The sequence below is a fragment of the Drosophila navojoa genome, chromosome X, assembly GCF_054131105.1.
Source record: "Drosophila navojoa isolate 15081-1374.11 chromosome X, UAZ_NAV_1.0, whole genome shotgun sequence".
Classification (NCBI taxonomy): Eukaryota; Metazoa; Arthropoda; class Insecta; order Diptera; family Drosophilidae; genus Drosophila; species Drosophila navojoa.
The window spans coordinates 25,700,532-25,711,332 of NC_142895.1; the positions used below are offsets into that span (position 1 = coordinate 25,700,532).

Consider the following 10,801-nt stretch of genomic DNA (forward strand, 5'->3'; position numbering starts at 1 on the left):
GGAAGAAATATGGCCAGAGCGAAGAAATGTTTTTTTGTGCATTGTTTGCTCAACTAAGCTCTATCTCTCTCACCGTCTCACCCCCACCCACTTCATGAAATGCCCTAACCCTTAAGGCCCCACCCCCAACTGTTGGTTGGTTTTCTTTTTCACTCTGCTTGTCATTGGCTGCTGCGCGTTGTCATTGGTAAGAAAGCAAGTTGAGCTTATTGCCAAGAAAGTGCCCAAACCCCAAACAAATCCCTCCGCCCATCGGGCCTGCCAATCGTCGAGTGCTGCATGAATTATGAGCGTCTGCCAAGATTTATGAATACCCTCCCCCATCCCTAAAGAAGCAGAAAAAAAAAATCGTAAAAATAAAGTTAGAGTGTTGCAGTCGGGCGCAATCGACTGTCTGATGCTCGTTCACATTAGTAGCACGAGTCATTTGAATAGCAGATACCCTGTTTTTTTTTTTACTGCTGCTTAAGGAGTAATGCATAGTTAAAATGAAAGCTAAAAATCAGGGTTTTTCTGTCTTTTAGTTACATGTATATAAGATTTAATTGTTCCTACTTAAGACTCTCGACTGTCTGTTACATGACTAACAGATACCCTGTTCCTTACTGTTGTTTAGGGAGTATTGGTTTGAACTTTCTTCCTTTCCTTATAAGCAATATTTTCTATATACTGTCACGTGACTTGCAAATACTCTGTATTTAACTATTGTTCAGGGCATATTGGCTATTATTTTCTGTTTTTTGAATACACATAGTCTTGTTCTTGTAAAAATTGCGATAATTGCGATAAGTCGAAGATAATTCTATTCCCTCGAAACAAGATTTGTTCTCGGCAATTCTCGATAGCTTGAATTGGATTATCGGGACTCGACTTTACTATCATTACTCTATCATATGCTGCTTCTTGAGCCATATTGCTCTTTAAGGCAATCTGTCCTTTGAATGAGCATTGTCTTCTTTCTTTTCCCAAATATTTGTAAGACTCCTTCATCTATTCCTTACAGCTTGTTCTTTAGATGGACTCTACAAAAATATGGAGAACAATAGTTTATTACATATTTATGAGCATATGTAACCTGGCTCAACGAGCCAATATGCCCCTTTTGTTTATTACGAAGAAAAAAAAAACCTTTCACAAAGACAGCCTCCACTTCCACTCACCCCCCCCCCACTCCCTCCCCCTCCCACTGTCACTGATGCAAACAAAAACCCCAAGCGAAAGCCGAAATCTGTCAGCTGTTAAGTTGCGTTGTAAATTTTCCGCAATTAGGTTGAATTTCAATTTCCCTTAATGCTGGAGGCTGGGCTTGGGATTGGGGCTGTGCAGAGGATTGGGGCTGGGGCTGGATATAGCCAGCAGTCAGCTACTTATTTTGATTGCGATTATGCCGCAATGATGCGATCTGCCACCGCCCCCAATTTGCGAGTTTGCTCGTAAATCAAACAAGTCGATTATTTGTTACATTTTTTTTTTCCACAGTCTTCCTTTTTGTTGCATCGCTATTTATCGACGCTTTTGTTTGGGCCGCCAGCTGTACGCGAATCTGAACACTTTATGCATTCGATGCTCTGTTCGTTCAGCAAGTGGGGCATATTCGTTTTGGCATTGGCATTATATTCGTTTCTGATTAGGTGAAATTGAAGCCACGCCCACTACCAAAGCTTGAAATGCACTGCCATATAATGCTTGGGTAGTGCATAGAAGAGGATGTCTACCGTCATCCAAACAATGGCCCCCTCAGATTACATATGTGTGAATATTGAATATATCTTATATTATACGAACTAAAATCCCTTGTTATTTTTATTCATCCTACAAAATTAAACCAGACTTTATATCAGACTTATCATCATGTCATATTAATAATTCATCCCAAGCTTATGCGATCGGATAATAATAGTTCATTTGATCTAGTTATTTATATCTAGGGATAGCATATTTACTCCCATGAATAGACCAATTTTGAATATCTTTCTTCGAGCCACCCAATATATATTTCATATAGTAGATAGTAGATATCTGGATCACTTTGATTCGATTAAGAAGTTGTGTCTAGTACATGAGCTAGTTGAAAATTCATTTACCATAGTTGTTATGCTAAAGCAGTCCATATACACAGGCATAAAACAAGTGCACAGAGCTCAGGGAATACTCTATTCCTCCCCTAGCATTCTCATTTGATCTTTGGATTTTCTCTTTTGGGATTTTCTTTGAAATATTAGAATACTAGGGATTGTATATAGTTTAAAAGTTGTCCTCAATATTCCATTTCTCTTTTATATTTTAAGATTTGAATGTTAATTTTCAGGAATTATATCAAAATTTATATACATATATAATCCTGTGAATCGTTTCGTTTAAGTAATCTAGTAGTTTTCTTTGCCCAAAAGCAACGGAATATGTTCTCAATATATATTGAAATAAAATAATGTTTACATATATATTCTGCTCTATAGAATATTGTAGCATATATGTATCTCTCAAAGATTGCAATAATCTGTTTCATTTTAGCTTATGCCATATTTAATATGAAATATGTGACAATATAATATCCTATACTTACTTATCAATAAGGCTGTTTAATGGGGTGTATAGAGTATATATTCTGCTGCTCGTGTTGTCAAAAAGGTTATAAGTATAGTACATATAGGGTATTATGTAGTCGTTTACATCCAATTGCACTTTGCCTAGTTGTATTCATATGTATTTCGATTTTTCTTTTCTTTTTTTTCGACTTTTCATTTTGGTGTGTGTGTTTGTGTTTTTTTTTTTGTCTTTTTTTTTTCGTCTCTGATTGGCTGGCAGTGCAGTTTTTCTGCCTCAACGCTCTTTGCGGTTGCGCATGGGGGGCGTTTGAGGGGCGGGGCTGTTTGTGGTGCAGCCAATTTGCAAACTCATGCAAATTCATACATTTCAATTTTCCCAAATAAAAACAACAACAACAACAACTAGGAAACAAAGATTATATGCAAGACATATATCAATATAGTATATGAATATGTTAAATATATACTATATATAAAGCCCTACATACCCTACAAATAATAAAGGATAAATCAGATATAACTATGAAAAACATTCATTGGATCTATCATGTATATCATATATCATATTTATTTTCATATCATATCTGATATATTCATGATAACACATGAATGACAAATAACATATACCAATTATGAATTATATTTATGAACGACTAGAGCTAAAGTTTTAGAGTTTTAGCCTTGCACGATTTTATTATTAAAAGTATTACAAATATTTTTCGAATACTTACCCGAATCTATATAAGCTACAAATACTTGTTATATTTTTTTCACATAATTACAATTATATAAATCTAGAGAGGAATAGAAAGATAAACTAAAATGTAGACCCAAACAGAGGGAAAGAGATCAAAAAGAAAAGGAGAGGAAATCATAGATAAGGAGAGAAAAATATGTACGCCTTCCCCTCTTTCATTATCTCTTTACTGTATATATCTTTTCATTTCTCTCTATCGCTCTATTTCTGTATCTTTTGGCTGCCTTTCTCGCCCTCTCCTCTCTCTTTCCCCGTATCTCTTCCTCTCTCTCTCTCGCCTTCTCTTTCTCATTCGGGTCTGCTTTCTCTTTCTCTTTATTAGTATCTCTGCTTCTCTTTAGCTCACTCTCCTTCTCTTATCTCTCGTTTATTCTCTCGTTCTAACTCTGTGTCTCATTCTCCTTTCTTATTATGTTGCTCTCTGTCCCTCTATCTACTTATTCTGTCTCTTTTATTATATGTATGTCCCTCTCTATCTTTTTCTTCCTCTTTCCTTGTTCTTTTTCCACCTCTCGCTTTCATTTGGGATCATACAGAAATATCCCATATATTTCATAAGCTGGGACTCGCTCAAGTTTAGTTAAGTTCAACAGGCGAGTTCTCTTCTTCTAGACTTGACCTTTCCATCTCTTCCTCTGTCTCCAGACTAGCTCTACTCTACATGGAGTCTATGGAGTCTATGCAGAGGTCATGCCGAATTGCTTTCATTCTTTTACAGGGTATTTTCGAGCAGGTTCAATGGATTGACAATGCCAAAGCTCAGAAACGGATACGGAAACGGGGCAGTCCAGTTGTCCAGTTGCCCGGTTGTCCAGTCGGTCAGTTGTATGGTCACGCCAGTGCCACGCCCAGTTGTCGAAAAAAAGAGGCGAATATCGTGCATGTTCATTAAGCGCTAACGAAATCAATGAATGGTGTAAAAATTAATATCCTGTGCATAGCAAACTGAAAAAAAGCAACAACAAAAAAAAGAAAATGAAAATGAAAATCGAAAAAAAAATGAGAGAAAGAGAAAAATCGCGGGCAATTCTTACGCCAAGTGCAGCTCCAACAGGCACGGTGGGTGGCTGGGGCTTGTCAAGGGGTCTGAGCGGGGAGTGATAGGAGGGAGGGGGTGTGGCAGGAGGGGGAGGGGGCTGCGTCAGCCGGCAGCAGTTTTAATTTACACAAAGCGTAGTCAGGCGTGTAATGCGACAAGGCTGCTCGATGGGCCAGAAGAGGGCGGGGCCGGGTGGGGCCGGGTGGGGCGGAGGCGCAGTCTTGTTGCCACGAATTGAAGTCGGCCGGGGAACGGGGGCGTGGCTGACTGCACGACAATTCGCGACGACAAGGACGACATTTAAAAAATGCCTTGAGGCAGGCGACGACGACGACGACGACGGCGTCAAATGATTTATGAAATTGCTTTTGCCGCTGCATACTTAAAGGAAGGAAGGAAGAGACACAAGTGGAGAGAGAGAGAGAGCGCGTAGTTGGAGGGGGCTAGGCCGCAAAGGGAACAGCTTGATGGAGCCGCAACTGTTGTCAATTAAGCAACAACTGAGAAATACAATCGACCAGAAACTTCATCAAAGTCGAAATATGCAAATTTTATTTCACTTTCGCTCTGCTTGGAATGGAGCTGGGGAAGGACTACAGCGGGGAGAGTAGTTAAAAGCGCATAAAAAATGTGTGTAAAATGTAATATAACATTGTTGGTCTCTCTATGCGATTCTCATAGATTCAAATGGCATGAAAGTGGCATGGGAATAGGGAATTGGTGTGAGACTGAAAGAGATGGGTAGATGGGGAGCTAGAGTTGGAGTTAGTTAGAGGAGAAGTAGAGAATGAGAGAGAAACTGAGAGAGGAATAGAGAGAGATATAGAGAAATAAGCCGAGAGGGAGAGAACGAAGCTGAGAGAGAGGGAAAGATAAACATATATGGAGAGAGAGATATAGAGTGACAGTAATGTGAGAGAGAGGGCAAGAAAGAAGGCGAGAGAAATAGGGAGAGGAGAAAAGCGATATTGACAAAAAAGTTGAGATGGTGAGAGAAAGAAACAGTGAAAGAGTGAGGGAGGGAGAACTAGACAAAGAAATAGAGGAAAAGAGATATATATAGTGGGAAGAGGAAGAACTACATAGATAAATAGTACTAGAAAGATAAATATATGTATATGGAGAAAGAGAGAGAGAGAGAGAGAGAGAGAGGGAGGGAGAGAGAGAGAGAAATAGAAAGAGAGAGAGAGAGGAAGGGAGAGAGAGAGAGAGAGGAAGAGAGAGAGAAAGAGAGAGAGAGAGAGCGAGCCAGAGAGAGATAGAGAATGGGCGTAAAGTGAGAGTGAGAGAATTAAGGGAAGGGAATGAATTTGAGAGGGAGGAGGAAATACAAACATTAAAGGAAAGAGAGAGAGATAGGACGAGAGAAATAGAGAAAGAAAATGAGAGAGAACAATTAAGAAAAATATAGAATAGGAGAGAGCGATAGGCAATACGGAGAAATTGCAAAGACAGTTTGCGAGAGTATCGTAGAAAATTGAGAAACTAAAATGGAGCTAGAGAAGACGCTGAAAGAGAATTTGTCTGATTTGCCTGAAAGGAAAACAAATACATATATATACATATGAATGAAGAATATACATAGTATATCTTCCTCTTTCTCTCTCTCTCTAGAAAAGAAGAGGGAAAAACAGAGGTAGAAAACCTGTTAGATGTAGGGAGAGATAGACAGAGGGAGACAAAGGAAATAGAACGGGAAAGAGAGTTAACCGAAAGGAATTAACCTATGAAAGCGTTAGGAGATATATGAGAAAAAGAGGGAAAAAGAGATAGAGACAGATAACTTAATAGCCTTATAAGGAAATAGGAGAGAAGAGGAGAAGGAGAGAGAGAGCCAACCGAAAGTAAATAGCCATATATGTACATAAGTCTGAGAAATGAAACACATGAGATTCATAGAACATATTCAGTATACACACATATATATATTTGGAACAATTAATTATTATGCTCTGCGGCTCGGTCAACGGGAGAGTGCGGGAGGAGCTAGTCGATCTGGGTGACGGACGCCTCGTCGTTGCTGGAGCAGCGGCTGCTCTCGCCGTCCGTGCGGTACTTGATGGAGTCGATGATCTCGACGTCGATGTCCCGCTCGTGCTGCTGGCTGTTGGTCTCCAGCAGGGCGCCGGCCATGTCGCTGGAGCCTCGGCCGAGGGAGTCGTCGTCGCAGAGGTCCGTGGCACAGGCCGAGGCCGATTCGGACTTGGTGTCCAGGTCGCCGCCCACGGCAGCCGCGGCCGCAAACTGGCTGTAGAGCCGCGGCAGGTGCTGCAGCATGTAGCTGGCCCCGGACTTGGACAGGTTGGCGGCAGCGGCGGCCGCTGCTGCTGCTGCGGCTGCCGCTGCTGCCGGCTGATTCTCCTTGCTCTCGCCGAGATCGTAGTACTTGGCGTAGTGCTCGAATTTGCCCAGCGGGCCCACGCCCGAGCAGCCGGTGGTGCTGCCGCCGCCTCCGCTTCCTCCGCCGCCCATCGCGGACAAGTTGATGGCGTCGTTCTGCGCTGACTTGGGTATGGGCACAGTGAAGGCGGAGCCATGGCGCTGCTTGCTCAGCAAATTGCTGTTGCTGCTGGCCAGGCCGCCGCCAGCTGCGGCTGCCTCCTCGGCGGCCAGCAGGGCGCCGCTGTTGCTGTTCGAGAGCGGCGACAGGTTCTCCTTTTTGCGGTCGTAAATGTGGCCGGAGACGCGCAGATCGATGAAGAAGTGCAGCGGGTCGATGCCGTAGGGCGCATACAGCGGCGGATACCAGACGGGCGGCGGCGGCGGCAGCACCAGATCCTGGGGCGGCAGCGATGCTGCCGGCGTTGCATTCTCCTCCAGCGCGCTGTCCACGGCGCCGCCCAGAGCGGCCTTGGTTAGCGGCTTTGTCTCCGGCTTGCTGTAGCCGTACGGCGCGGATGTGGGCGCTGGTGTCAGTGTGGGCGTGGCCGATGTCTTGTTGGTCAGCTCGAGCGGCTTCTCAGCGGTTGCGCTAGCAGCAGTTGCTGTGGTGCTTGCAAGCTGCTGCTGCTGCTGCTGCTGTTGTTGCTGTTGCTGATGATGTTGGAGATGTTGCTGGTGTTGCTGCTGCTGCTGCTGCTGCTGTTGCTTCTCCTCGGCGTCGCGCCGCTCGCGCAGCTGCTCGTAGTAAGGTCTGTGCGACCAGGAGCGCTTGCGTGAGCGTCGCACCAACGCCGCCTGCTGCTGTTGCTGCTGCTGCTGTTGTTGCTGCTGGTGCTGCTGCTGCTGCTGCTGTTGCTGCTGCTGCAGCTGCAACACACGCGCGGTCTCATTGTTGCGCGTCTGCACCAGCGAGCGCAGCATATCGCTGAAGAAATAGTTGTTCGGCCCAACGGGCGCCGAGTACAAATAGGGGGGCGTGGCAGCCATCAAGCGGCTGACGTAGTCCTGATTGCGCAGCTCGTGAATGTTGCTCTTGCGCGGCGGCAACGGTTGCTGCTGCGGCGGCTGCTGCTGCTGCTGCAGTGACTGGGCGGCTGCTGCTGCTACTGCTGCCTGCTGTGCCGTTGTGGGCGTGGCTGTTGCTGTGCTGCTGCTGCTGGGACTGCTAGCATTGTTGTTGTTGTTGTTGTTGTTGCTGGTAGTGCTATTGGTGTTGTTGTTATTGTTGTTGTTGCTGCAGTTGCTGCTGTTGTTGCTGCTGCTGCTGTTGCTGCTGTTGGCATTGCTGCCGCTGCCATTGCCATCCTTCATAGTTGCAATGCTGCAAGCAGAAAAAAAAGAACCAAAAAGACGATTAAGTGTGTGTGGATCAGTCGAGCATAGCCGAGTGCGTAATACTCGTCTATGCACCAAATGAAGATAGCTTAGATTAAATTTAGGAAATTTGGAATATTTATCCCTTGAAAATTAATCCAAGAATGAAGTTTACTTAGTAAGGACTATTGGAAATTGAGTCGATAGGCCAAACTCTTTTGATTATGGAGTAACCTAAACAAGGTCCATTCCTAAGCCCCATTACAAATTCATGGGCTCTGGTTAAAGAAAGGATAGGATGCTCCACCGTTTAAAGAAAATTCAGTTTTTGCCACGCCCCTACTGAACGTAGACACCTCATTTTCGGAGAGTTCCGCAAAAGTTCTCCTAAAGTATAAGAGCTAGAAGCTTCAAATTCGGATAGTTAAGTGACTAGTAACCTCCTCTATCGATTTCTCAAAATAATATTGTTACGCCTCTTTAAAGGCCCTATAATCTTCTCATTTTTTGAGAGTAAGCATCCAAATTTTGCAGCTAGGTTGCCGTGAAGTGTCCACGCCCAGTAGGGGGGATCTTCAGCCAATTTTCAAAGTTACGTCCGACTGGAAAAATCTCAATTGCCTTCAACTTAAAGGCTTTATGCCGTTTGATGAGAATCTATCTCTTGGACTCGTACTCCCTCTGCATCACCAAGTATTTAATATAATTGAAAAATATGTTTGCTGCTAGCATTTGCATCGTCTTAAGCTGTTTTTAAGTTTCGTCCAGTCTCTCTCTCTCCCCTCTTCTCTCTCTCCTCTTACTCTCCCTCTATCTCTATCTCGTTGTCTCTGCTGTTGACTTTTGAATAAGACGTTGTTCAAGATTTATGTCCATATTTGCATTGTCTTCGTTAACGTCTTCACTGCGTCGACTGTGTCCTGTGGCACGCCCATCTGCTGCAACAGCCACCCAGCCGCCCCTGCTGCCTCGGCCACAGTTGTGTACCTTTTATTGTGGCTTGCAGTGGAGTCGAGGCTGCTCTTCATTTTCCATTTAATGGCAATTAAAAATGATTTCCCATTTGCCCAACTGTGTGCGTCTGTGTGTGCTTAGGAAAAGCTGTTTGAAGAGCAGCGAATGAAAGGACAGTTCGGATTCTAGATCCAGTTCCAGTTGGACTCGAATCTCCTTAAATATACTAGGGTCATTACACTCCACCAACCTCCCGTTCAATCATATTTTCATTTCAAAAATTCAATCAAGCTTAATTAATTAAAAGTAAAATTAAAATTAAAATTAAAATTAAAATTAAAATTAAAATTAAAATTAAATTAATTATATAATTAAAATTAAAAAAAAAATAAAATAAAAATAAAAATAAAAATTAAAATTGAAATTGCATTACCCTTAACCCTTCCCCCTTCCCCTTCCCCTTCCCCTTCCCTTCCCCTTCCCCTTCCCTTAAACCTTCCCCTTCCCCTTCCCCTTCCCCCAATTCCCCATTCCCCTTCCCCTTCCCCTTCCCCTTAACCCAACCCCTTCCCCTTCCCCTTCCCCTTCCCCTTCCCCTTCCCCTTCCCCTTCCCTTCCCCTTCCCCTTCCCCTTCCCCTTCCCCTTCCCCTTCCCCTTCCCCTTCCCCTTCCCCTTCCCCTTCCCCTTCCCCTTCCCCTTCCCCTTCCCCTTCCCCTTCCCCTTCCCCTTCCCCTTCCCCTTCCCCTTCCCCTTTGTCTTGCCCTTCCCCTTCCCCTTCCCCTTAAACTTCCCCTTCCCCTTCCCTTCCCCTTCCCCTTCCCCTTAAAATTCCCCTTCCCCTTCCCCTTCCCCTTCCCCTTCCCCTTCCCCTTCCCCTTCCCCTTCCCCTTCCCCTTCCCCTTCCCCTTCCCCTTCCCCTTCCCCTTCCCCTTACCCCTACTCCCCTTCCCTTCCCTTCCCCTTCCCCTTCCCCTTCCCTTCCCCATTCCCCCTCCCCTCCCCTTATTTCCATCCCTTCCCCTGCCCTTCCCCTTCCCCATTCCCCTTCCGACTTCCATTCTCCTTCAACACTTTTCCCTTCAATCCTTCCCTTCCCCTTCCCATCTGCGCTACTGATTTCCCCTTCTCTTTCCTTTACATTTCCATGTATGTAACGTTAGATTCACGAAGCTTTGTTTCATTTAAACAGGACTGTCCCTATTCGACGGATCCATCTGGAAGCCCTATATCTTTTGACAGACAGACGTCAGATCTCTTCATTAAAAGCGTCAGTCTAACCATGCAGCAGAACACTCGCGCGTGGTCCCAAGCTAAAAGAGTTCAGCTCAATGACCTAAGTATTTGTGGTAAACCTAACTAAACTTGTTATTTTATGGACAATAATATTGAAATACAGTGGACTCTTGTCTAATGAACACAATTTGTTCTGGCACTTTAAATTGAATGCCAAATAGAGTTATAAAGTGCTAAATGGGCAGTACCATAAAAATAATATAATAATAATAATAATAATAAGAGATAGAAATTTTACATACGAAACATGCGAAACCTTTTCTCCTTGATCGTTATATATTTGATATCATTTACATTTATTTTAATGTCAATCTTATCTTATCTTTTCCTTATAATACAATTACAGGGACACATACATATGTTTCTCCTATAGCATCGTCAACCTTTATATGCATTGAACATGGGAAATCAGGGTTTAATGGTTTTGTGAAAAGTATGTGACGGGCAGAAGGAATCGTCGCAGCCCCATAGAGTATATATTCAGAATGATTGGAATATCAGATTGAAGGGTTCAA

General features: G+C 43.8%; 1 protein-coding gene across 1 annotated transcript; it reads right to left on the reverse strand.

The window, feature by feature from the left end:
- Positions 1 to 6,240: 6,240 nt before the first annotated feature.
- Positions 6,241 to 8,045, reverse strand: LOC108658077 (uncharacterized). Its single transcript, XM_089264394.1, has one exon. The coding sequence runs from the start codon at positions 8,033 to 8,035 to the stop codon at positions 6,329 to 6,331; it is 1,707 nt and encodes a 568-aa protein (XP_089120520.1). The 5' UTR covers positions 8,036 to 8,045; the 3' UTR covers positions 6,241 to 6,328.
- Positions 8,046 to 10,801: the final 2,756 nt, after the last annotated feature.

Coding starts and splice junctions, on each gene's coding strand:
- LOC108658077 (XM_089264394.1), bottom strand. CDS start 8,035: ATGAAGGATGGCAATGGCAGCGGCAGCAATGCCAACAGCAGCAACAGC.